General features: G+C 36.7%; 1 protein-coding gene across 36 annotated transcripts in view; it reads right to left on the minus strand.

Moving 5' to 3' along the window:
• The window catches only part of ADGRL3 (adhesion G protein-coupled receptor L3), a 723,514-nt gene that overhangs the window by 260,657 nt on the left and 450,728 nt on the right, over positions 1 to 12,129 (minus strand). For all 36 annotated transcript variants that reach the window (XM_084885599.1, XM_084885586.1, XM_084885612.1 and 33 more), the window contains one exon: positions 10,795 to 11,595. In XM_084885599.1, the coding sequence (XP_084741725.1) occupies positions 10,795 to 11,595 (801 nt within the window). The remainder of the gene's footprint in view (positions 1 to 10,794; positions 11,596 to 12,129) is intronic.

Here is a 12,129-nt window from a genome sequence, read left to right on the forward strand (position 1 = left end):
GCATGTATAAAAGTCCTTCGGTTGATCTATTATCTCCCCCAGATCTTCCTCCCCTCCCCGCTGTAATTTGACAGTCTACTTGTTGATTTACTGTCTCTATATCTATCTTTTGGTTCATCAGTTTATAATGCTCTTTGTTATCCACAAATGAGTGAGGTCATGTGGTGTTTCTCTTTCATTGATTGGCTTATTTCACTCAGCATGATGTTCTCCAGTTCCATCCAGTTTGCTGCAAATGATGAGAATTCCTTATTTTTTATGGCCGCATAGTATTCCATTGTGTAGATGTACCAAAGTTTTTGGATCCAATCATCTGCTGACGGACACTTAGGCTGTTTCCAAATTCTGGCTATTGTAGATTGTGCTGCTATGAACATAGGGGTGCATATATCCTTTCTGATTGGTGTTTCTAGTTTCTTGGGATATATTCCTAGAAGTGGGATTACTGGGTCAAATGGGAGTTCCATTTTCAGTTTTTTGAGGAAACTCCACACTGTTCTCCACAGTGGTTGCACCAGTCTACATTCCCACCAGCAGTGCACGAGGGTTCCTTTTTCTCCGCAACCTCGCCAACACTTGTCGTTTGTTGATTTGTTGATGTTGGCCATTCTGACAGGTGTGAGATGGTACCGCATTGTTGTTTTGATTTGCATCTCTCGGACAATTAGTGACTTTGAGCATGTTTTCATGTGCCTTTTGGCCTTCCTTCTGTCTTCTTTTGAAAATGTTCTATTTAGGTCCATTGCCCATTTTTTAATTGGATTATTTATCTTCCTTTTATTTAGTTGTATAAGCTGTTTGTAGATGTTGGAGATTAAACCTTTACCAGTGGTATCATTTGCAAATATCTGACCAGGATTTTAAAATCTCTGATGCCAGTACAGATAGTTGTTTGTTCATATCTTCTATTTTGGCTACGTATTGTCCACGAACTGTGCTCTGTCTTCCATCCCTACCACACCCTTCCCTTTCACACACTGAGGGGGAAGTTTGGTATACTCCACTTTTAGTTATTTATCTTTTTAAAAATATGTTTATTTCAGAGAACAGAGGGAGAAGAAGAGGGAGATAGAAACATCAATGATGAGAGAGAATCATTGATTGGCAGTCTCCTGCGCTGGGGATCGAGCTTCAACCCAGACATGTGCCCCAACCAGGAACCTGGTTCATAGGTCTACGCTTCACCACTAAGCGACTCCTACGCAATTTTATTTGTTTGTTTGTTTATTTATTTATTTATTTTTAAAATATCACCAGATGAGATTTAAAAAACATGTATATTTTATTGATTTTTTACAGAGAAGAAGAGAGAGGGATAGAGAGAAACACCGATGAGAGAGAATCATGGATCAGCTGCCTCTTGCACACCCCCTACTAGGGATGTGCCTGGAACCAAGGTACATGCCCTTGACTGAAATCGAACCTGGGGACCTTTCAGTCCACAGGCTGACGCTCTTGTCAACTGAGCCAAACCAGTTTCAGCATCCTACACAATTTTAACCATTGCTGTAATGAGCACCCTTGTCCAAGTCTCTCTGAATGCAAATATGACTGTTTCTCTAGGGCAGAAACGCAGAAGTGGATAGGATAGCATATAGTGTAAGTTAATCATCTACCAGGGGTCCTCAAACTTTTTAAAGTGGGGGCCAGATCACGGTCCCTCAGAGAGCTGGAGGGCCGGACTATATGAACTACTAATTCCTACTGTAACACCTCGGCTGCGCTCACTGCCCAAAAAACCTGGCGGGCCGGATCAGACTCCTCTGCGGGCCGCATGTGGCCCGCGGGCCGTAGTTTGAAGACCCCTGATAGACATAGGTTGTACTAGATGATAGTCAAGTTGCTTTCCAAAGTGGTTATAACAATTTATATTCTAACCTGAAAGCTATAAGCATTCAATACATCATCCTTAATTTTACCTTTAGCCACTTGAGATAATTAAATAAATATCGGAAAATAACTTTTTAAGAATTTAAAATGCATGTTCTTTCATAAATTTCCCTTTGAAAAAAAGAACTCTTTCACTTCTTATTCATTTACTTTAGGAAAATATATATTTGTTCCCCTTTTAGTCTTCTCTTCACTTACTTTCTTTTCTTTCTTCATTTTACTTTTTCAGCATTTTGCCAATCTTGCTAATAGAAAGGAATGATGAAAGTATTGCTAGCAATATATCCAAATTAAGAAAATAGAAATAACAGTTATCAATTATAATCCAGCCTGATAAAGAGCCAGCCATTTAGACAAATCTCTAAAGTCTTTCATATTGCTTAGAATTTCTGAAAAAAGTCTGTCTTCTAATCCTCTAATAATTCAATCTGTTTTTTTCAAACACATTATATCACATTCTATTGTATGGCTGTGTAAGTTATAATTTTTCCATGGTAAATATAAAACACCGTATTTCTGCTTCACGATATATAGTCAAATAAACCTGGACTTCTTTGAAATCCACATCTACATTTATAAACTGGGTTTTTCTGGGCAGGCAACTTTAAATGTTTGAGTCTTCGTTTCTTCATCTGGATTTAACCTGCATAATCAGAAATCTCATTTTAGCCCCTTACAAGATGTTGCTAATAATGAGCAGCAGAACTATTCTGGTTCCACCTGCCTGCCCTCTGGTGGATGTGCTAATGAGCAATGACAGGGCTACAGGAAGAACAGCTGGTGTGAATGGGAAGCTTATTCACAGCAAGTCATCTTTTTTCTGATTGTGCCTTAATATGCAAAAAATAATTTTGGTTACTTTCCCAATAATTATACATTTATCAGGGACATGGCTCTGCAGGGAAAACATGAATACGTTAGTAACATTTGTGAACCTTTTTATCTCTCCCATTTTGCCTCGTTTATTAGGAAGGTCACCTAGATGTTAGATTGATGGCTAACGCTGGGCTCAGCTGTCAAAAGCCAGGTCCAGCTTTGCTTGTACATAAAAGGACTGTGATTTCAATATTCAGAGCCTGAGAGGTAGAAGGAGCCACTGTGGGAAGGCGTAACCTTCCATTATAAAGAGAGAAAAATGCAAGAAAGGTACAACACACATAAGAAAATGTAGCTGATGGTACCTGGCGATGGAATAGCTGTTGCAAAAATTTGCAAGTTTGGTTCTGCTCCCTGATAAAGCACCAGCAGCAATGCCCTTCAGGCAGCAGCTGTCACCATAGGCTACGAAGAAACAAGAATTGGAGGGGAAGAGAGAGCGCTCCTCTGCAGGCTAGGAAACAGCAGATGAATGAAAATACAGACCAGGATGAAACTAGCAACAAGTAGCTGCCTACTTCTTTTCTTTTTGTAAAGTTCGCCCAGAGAGATGTAAATTCAACTTTGGAGACCATGAGGCACCTCAAGTGGAACTGGGAAGCAATCATAAAACCCAGAGGCTAAGGGCGAGTTTGATTTAAGACCCGCTACATCCTGGCTCTATTTTGTGTCTAGGGCGCCCCATATTCAACTAAACCGTTCAGGAAGCAAATTCAGATACCTATTAAACACACGTGACAGTTTCAAAATGTCCAAGATTCTCTGCCTCGCACTCACATTACTCAGCTGTCAAAGTAAAGGGCTCAGATATATGATGTGAAAATTACATTTTAACGAGGTGTCATGTGTGTTTAAAGTTCTTATTCATCACCACATAGCCACAGCGTTTACTGGAGAGACAAATGTACTTAATTAGCATATTATAAGGACAGAAGGTTCACCTTATCTGCATTGCTAAACTGTTTTGTGTAGGCTTTTCATTGTTTTAGAGTCAACTATCTTCAGCACATACAAGAGTGGTTACAAATAATCTCTAAGGGCTTTCATGAAAAGTGGATCTCCTTTGGGAAGTAGAAGAGCAACTTCCAGAGAGTAGCTACCTGTCTTTATCATTGGTTTGTTTGTCCTGATTGCTTGATATCTTTCACTAAATCTTGGCTAATAGATTTTTTGACTTCTTACAGTAAGACACTAATTTTAGGAAAGATTTGGTGATGGACTTCTTTGCCTATTGTTATCAACTAGAGCAGTGTTTCCCAAACTTCTCTCATGATGAGAATCACCTGGTGGAGTTGTTAAACCACAGATTCCTGAATCCCAACTAAGAAGTGCTAAACTAGAATTTTTGGGAACATATAGGTAAAATTGTATACTTAACTAGTGCTCTAAGACAGATTTTATATACAGAGCACTAAGTTAGGTATGCAATTTTACCTATATGTTCTCAAAAATTCTAGTTTAGCACTTCTTAGTTGGGATTCAGGAATCTGTGTTTTAACAACTCCACCAGGTGATTCTCATCATGAGAGAAGTTTGGGAAACACTGAACTAGAGCCTACCCCAGCCCTCTTAAGTAGGAAACACTGGGAAACATCTGTATGTTTGACAGGGAAAGTTTAGATTGTTCCATGGAGAGTTTAGAAACAAACTGGAAAAGTCAAAGAAAATGCCTCAAGTCTCACTCCTATCTGATAATGAACAATGATCTTGGCATAATGTGCATTGGGAGCAAGTACTAAATAGTGCAGGGGTCCTCAAACTTTTTAAAGTGGGGGCCAGATCACGGTCCCTCAGAGAGCTGGAGGGCCGGACTATATGAACTACTAATTCCTACTGTAACACCTCGGCTGCGCTCACTGCCCAAAAAACCTGGCGGGCAGGATCAGACTCCTCTGAGGGCTGCTTGTGGCCCGCGGGCCGTAGTTTGAAGACCCCTGAAATAGTGAGTCAGTTAGTCATTACCAGCCACTGATAACAGCTGAAGGCAAGTGATGGAATTCCCTGATCCTCTCACACTGTAGAGATCAAAACAAGATATTGTTTTAGAGTCATGATGACAACATGAGTATTACTCAAATTACCTGTGAAATAGTCAAGCATTACTTGGTTTGTAATATATTTCTTACAAAAGATGGCCAATTGAAGGCAATAATGAATGTATAGTTTATATCATAGTTTATGTGATGGGGAAAAGGCTCATATAAATGTACTTCCTTGTTGTTGTTTTTTTGTTTGTTTGTTTGTTTGTTTTGTTTTACTTTGGAATAAAACACTAGATCTGCTAGTGCTGCATTTGGAGCTCTGCTCAGAAAAAGTAGTTTGCTGCCTACCCAGGTGCTAATACAAGCATGTGTGATATAAGTGTCCGGAACTGAATCACCTGCTATGCACACCGGATGCTATTTTCAAAAGAACACAAACTTCTACTCATTTCGGAATACAATACACTTTCCATTTTCTCCAAATTGAAGAAATTCTTGCAATTTGTCAACTGAAAAATCTAAGACCACATTCTGCAATATAAAATTCATTGAACAGCTGCTCACCTTTCATATTGTAAGACTACTGACTTTAATTTCTTTTAATTACTTTTTGAAAAAAAAAAAAGTATATTAGGTGTTAATATATATTTCAGAGAGGAAGGAAGAGGGGGAGAGAGATAGAAATATCAATGATGAGAGAGAATCATTGATCTGTTGCCTCCAGTATGCACCCCACTGGGGACGGAGCCTACAACCCAGGCATGTGCCCTGACCAGGAATCAAACCATGACCTCCTGATTCATAGGTTGGCACTCAACCACTGAGCCACACCAACCTAGAAGTACATTAGATTTGACTATGCTTTGGCACTTCTTATCACCTGCTAAACTTCCTTCAGGTTATGAAGGCTCACTATAATCTAAGTGAAAAAAAAGGGGGGGGGATGTGTGGGTGGTGGGGTGGGAGAAAAATGGGTGACTTTAAATCATCTGGATTATATTTAATTTTGGGCAAAGAGTAAAGATTCATCTACTTTTAATAAAACAAAATTTAGAACTAATATTCCCATCCCCATAATCTTCTGATTAAGAAGGATTTTGAACATATATACATTAATTCATTTATTAATTAATTAAAATAGTCAACAAATCCTGACACATCAGCTATTTATTAGGTACTCACTAAGGAATTATAAGTAATAACAACTAAAACAATATCAATATGATTAGTTCAATATGAATCCAAGTCTCATTAGTTTCAGAACAAGGCTTTTTATAAACTGAAAATTATTTGCACTTGTATATTCTTGAACATGTAAGATCTAACTATATTATTAAAAACTGTTTCTGCAAAATCTGCAAATAGAAGCTTTTTGAATAGCAATATCAAACAAGTTCTGATTCATTTCTCCACTAATTTCAAGCTGGAAAACTTAAAAAAAAAAAAAAAAAAAGCTGGCAAGCATGCATTTAAAACAATGCAGAATAAGTAAAGAAAGCATGATGTTCTGAAAAAATGTTTTTAGAGAAAAGTGAGAACAAATTTCAGACTTTTTAAAACTTTGTCCAGAAGAGCAGGCCCATTAAAAAAACTTTTCAGAAGAAACTTCACTTCTGTTCAACAATGAACATCTGAAATACAAGTTTAAAATCATCAAATTAAAATTAAATTCTTTATATAGCTATGTTGAAAATAACCATTTTCACAGATTTACCACTCCCCCGATGTTTTCCCTTGAAAAGAATACAAAAATATAAATGTCATGTAACTGAGCCAACAAAACAAATGACAGGACAATGAGCACTTTGAGAATGGGTATTAGGAAAAATATAGAAGTGGAACTGAATCACTTCTGAAACTACTCTGTAGAATATTTCTGAGAAGCTAAGTACTTCTTTCTACTTGCTTAAAGTTAATAATTTTATAATCTAAAATTGACTCTTGTTATAAATATACATCTGATTTCATGGTTAAAGAGTAGATATGGCATTTTAGAATGCTATGCCATAGAAATGATCTAATTGAGAAAACTACAAATTAGATTTGCATCTAGAATGTCAGGCACATGGAGATACTGGGATCACTTCTGACCAATGAATGAAACTAGACACACAACATCAGTAAGCATACTTTCCCACCACTAATGCCACAGAAGGGAGCAGGAAATTAAAGTCTGGCTGCACTTTAATAGCTGGGAGATTTTTGAGTAAGTTGAATGAACCGTAGTACCTTAATCCCTCATTTAGAAAATATGGATGTCCTGGCCAGGTGGCTCAGTTGGTTTGAGTGTTTTCCGGATACAACAAGGTTGCAAGTTCAATCCGTGATCATGGTACATACAAGAATCAATGAAAGAATACATAAATATATGGAACCAATCAATATTTATCTCTCTCTTCCTCTATTTCTAAAAATCAAACAGTAAAAATAAAAATAAAATATGGATAATAATGGCTTTTGTTGGGTTGATGTGTAGCTATTAGGTTGTGTTATTACATGCATCATCTCATTAAAATCTAATAATAATCTTTTGAACTAGGTATTGTTTTTTTTGTTGTTTGTTTGTATTTTTCCACTTTAGAGCTGCGGAAACCAAGACTAAGAGGCTGAGCAACCAGCCCACAAACACTAGAGGTAGAATTCAACCCCAAGTCTTCCAGACTCCCAGGCCATGTTCAGTACCTTAGTACGCTTCACCACAGGACTTTTATATATCCAGAGAAGGTTAAGATTTGCCTCTTAACCTCCAACATCTAAATCATTTAATGTACAGAATAGTTATATTCAGTAGAAGTAAAACACAAATACTCAATTACAAAAACAAACAAAGAAACAAACAACCTCCAAAAATGTAAATTTTCATTGATTAGAACTTACTTAAAACCAGCGCAAAAACACTCAGCCTGCTTCTAACAGATGGCAGCAGCAAATACATTTTGGATCTACATTCTTAGAATTAGTCTTTATGACCTTAACATATTTATAGTAAGTTGGTTTTTACCCAAGAAGATCCATAGTAAGAGTTCACTAAAGGCAATTTCTTTGAAAAATGTCAATGTAATTTACCAAAGAAAAACATGCAGCTAAAACTATTTGTGTGAAAAAAGATGAACGTCATCTATTAATGCTAATTGAAATTCTCATATCCACACACCATGCATAGAACGTACTTCCCACACTTAATCTTTCCACCTCAAAACTGCAGGATAAGTTCACAGCAAAGTACTCGTTTTTTAAGTTGAGCATTTGTGCATGACAAATGATATTATCTTATGATTATATTTATAGATTTAATAAGAGTGAAAACTCAAGCTTTGCAAAGCAGAAGTCTTAATTGTTGTTTAAAAAGTGTAAAAATCCTGGCTTAAGTTAGGAATTTGTTAGAAAGCTGAACTTTATCATTCCTCAATGTTTTCCATTTTAATAACATCCTTTTAACAAATATGAACCTAGTACATGTGGGCAAGATGGTTTATATTTTAATTCCCAGATGTAAACAAATGAAGAAAATTAAACGAGCGGTGTAAGTTTCCTTATATCCACAATTACAGTGACTTGTTATGTAAAGGTTGTCTCAAAAAAATGTAAACACACACTTTGAATAATTATAAAGGCAGTTATGTAAATATATTTCATATTCAAAATGGAGCTATCAGCTACATACATTTTTGGGGACACCCTGTATATGAAAACATACACACATACATTTATTCATATATGTTGGAATTTTTTTTTGGCTAGTCTCTAGGTACCCTTTAAAGATAATTATAAAAACTAAGTTAGAAATTTGGCTCAATCCATCCAACAAAAATCTTGGAATGTTAATTAATTTTAACCTACATATTGTCCTAAATAAAAATAATTCTTGTTCTTTCCAATAAATAAAACTTGAAATATGTTACTGCCCTTTATTCACTGACTAATCTAAAAATGATGGCTTATTTCTTATTATCTCTCTGGAGGCAAGTAGAAATTACTTCCTCTTTCAATTAGAAGTAAAAAAAAAAAAAAAAATGCCAAGAACTACTCATCAACAGAGTTTCCACTGTCAAAATATAATTTGTGGTTAAGAATATCACAGCCCTGAAAGAATTATCTTCCCCATAATTCTCTAGATTATTCTTTCTTAGGTTTTCAATGGAAAGGCACATTGAATTGAGAAACTTAACCTGTACAGAGGTGAGTCAGATACTGCAGTTGGGTTAGAAGATTTTTGAAGAATGACTAAGGAGAAGTTATTTATTTATTTATTTTTTAAAAAAATGTATTTTATTGATTTTTCTTACAGAGAGGAAGGGAGAGAGAGATAGAGAGCTAGAAACGTAGGTGAGAGAGAAACATCGACCAGCTGCCTCTTGCACACCCCCTACCAGGGATGTGCCCGCAACCAGTGTACATGCCTTTGACCGGAATCGAACCTGGGACCTTTCAGTCCGCAGACCGACACTCTACTGCTGAGCCAAACCGGTTTTGGCGACAGTTATTTTTGATGCTCTTGATTAGTTAGGCTTCTCCTTCCACAGAAAAACCAACTACCCAACCAACCAACCAAACAAACAAAAATAAACAGTTCAACATAATATCTGCATTTCTAGGCATGGAAAGAATTGCTATCACTCTTATCACTCTGACTGCAGCTTCTTAGCATTAGAGAAAATGCCACATAATTTGGCATTATACCTCAGTAAGAAGTGAAAAGCCATTCTTTCCTTCAGTCATTCATCAAAGAGTTATTGAATCTTTATTTGCATATGCCACCTATTACACTAGTGTCTGAGAAGGCAGAAATAATGGCCAACTTAAAATCTAATGAAAGGATGGGAGAGAAAAGGTTATTAGCCATATGGAACTTAGAATCTAGTTGTTTAAGAGATGTATAAAATGACCTAAGCTGGAAAGCAGAATAGTTTGGTAGTAAAAGAATGGTAAAAGCAATAGAGAAAATAAAAAAGTCAGTCTGATAAAAATATACAATAAACTTATTGAGAATAAACTGTAAATGATTTCAGTTAATTTCATTGTTAACATGTAAGCACTGAAATTTAAAAAATACACTTTAAATTGCTATATTTCTATCAAATTCAGATGCCTTTATCTTAGTTTTCCATTATGCTTTGCCATATGAAATAATATTATTGCTAGTCTGAAATAATTTACCATATTTTCCGGCGTATAAGACAACGTTTGAAACGAAAAAAAGTCAACGTTCGAAAAATGTCATTCATTAAAAATTTAATTAAACAAAGAACTGGTGTTGCTTCGGAAGTGGGGGGTAGTCTTATACAGCGAATATAGGCCTAAACCTATGTTTTAACTATAAAATTAGGGGTCGTCTTATATGCCGGAAGATACGGTAGCTTCGAAATTGAGATAATTCTGCTCAGTTGAGTCAGTAAAATAAAAAGCAATTTATGAAAATTAAACAGTATGTCCTAGTGATTATAAAATACAAATAAAAAGGGAATTAAATATTATCTCAAGTTTATTCACAGCTGTGTTTTGCATTTTTTAAATAAAATTAAGATATTTTTGTATTTATCAGTTATGAACATTTTATGTATCAGTAATATAGACATATTTATAGTTAAATGACAATATTAGAAGTGGTCATATATGATGTTTTCTATGAGGTGAATATATTGGCGTAAGACTATGAAAAAATTCATACGAGCCAACCCTTTGATGTTTTCCAAGTAGAGAACACTACTGAAGGCAAGTCACAATGAATTAGATGGAATAGCATTCTATCTCAGTAGAGATTTGCATACTACACTTCCTGAAGAATTAATCAGCTGATGGTCACCATGCCCTTCAAAGAAGGGCTAAGGACTGGAGATCAGCTGCACAGAGGAGAAAGAGTCAGGTTTTATAGCTGAACGTGGTTAACAGCAGCATGGTTTAGGTGAAAAGACAATGACCCCAAAAAAGACCAAAAAAAAAAGACCAGAAAAAAAACAAAAAAGCAGTAGAACCAAATGCACAATAAACTTATTGAGAATCAACTGTAAACATTTTCCCCTTGAGAACCATCAAAAGTCAAACTTACCTGATCTACTATCCAGAGGTCCAAAATCCAAAGAGTATTTCACCACGTGATAGTTATTCCATACATAAAGCAGGTTGTCCCTGGGGTTGTAATCCACAGCTGCTATGTACTGGTATGAGTTGGGAAAGGGCACATCCACCACACTATCCTTGCTTTGGTCCGTGTTGTAAATGTAGTCGATCTTATTCCCCGTGGCCTCGTTGTCATCGTCCTCATACACAGATTTGACGACATACAGAATCCCACAAATCATAAATGCGTTGGAAGCTGACCTTTTGTCATATGCAGTGTCCCATGTCCCTTCGATCCGTAAGGTGTAAGGGTTCAGCTGACTAATGACAATTTTACCATTGTTCTGTTCTGTGGCATAGATGACCCACAGCCCATTCTCATCCACGGCCAGGTCTATGTCCGATTTCCCTCCCCACCGGTAAGGGGAGGTATCGTGGTAGTTGGCATTCGCTATGATGGCCTCTCCACTCTTGATCCGAGTCCGCAAGTCAAACTTGACTATGTTCCGGGTGCGCTCTTTGTTGAAGAACAAAGCCCCATCGTACACTACAAACCCTGTGCCGTCCACCCTGTGAGGGAGCTTGTAGGTTGTGGTTGGCCTTCCGGCAATGAAGTCATCCTTGGATGAGTACTCGGTCAGGGTGTCAGTCCTGTAAGGGGTCCAGGGCATGTAATAAATCTTGTCGGAAGCCTGGAGAGGGTCTTTGCACCATGCCCCAGACTGGTGGTCGGACTCAAACAAATGTTCACTCTGGTACACTCCCCTGAGCAGTCCAGGACAGAGAAAAACTGTTGGGAGAAAAAGAGTTAAAATAATAAATACATTAATGTTTATAATTTGCCACTCATTCTTATTTTCCACCAAGTGGAATGCGACTCTCACAAGAGATACCCACCACCACTTAGTTATTTTTTTGCTGCATTCTTCCGAGGACACAATGTAGTCATACACATTAATTTTGACTTTCATTGAAAATCGTTTGGCTGAAAAAATTTGGCCTTCTATGAGTAGCTGTGCTTTCCTTTGGTTTCTACCTTTGTACACATGTATTACCATATTTTTGGTTATACATATACAAATGAGCTGTATGTCTATGTACCCAATAGACATAACAAATGCAAATGTTAATAGATGTTTTTGTGTACCTTATTTAAAATGTTCAAAACAGGTTGTTTTTTACATCAGCTATTCAATACTTGTCATTAAGAAATATGTAGAAATCCAATAATAATTAAATGTAATAGCAAAGGGAAAGTAAAGCCCTGAAATACAGGCCACTGAATCTTCCAGGAAACAAAGCTCTGAAAGCTGCGACAGTGCAC

The sequence above is a fragment of the Pipistrellus hanaki genome, assembly GCF_964339955.1.
Source record: "Pipistrellus hanaki genome assembly, chromosome: 1".
NCBI lineage: Eukaryota > Metazoa > Chordata > Mammalia > Chiroptera > Vespertilionidae > Pipistrellus > Pipistrellus hanaki.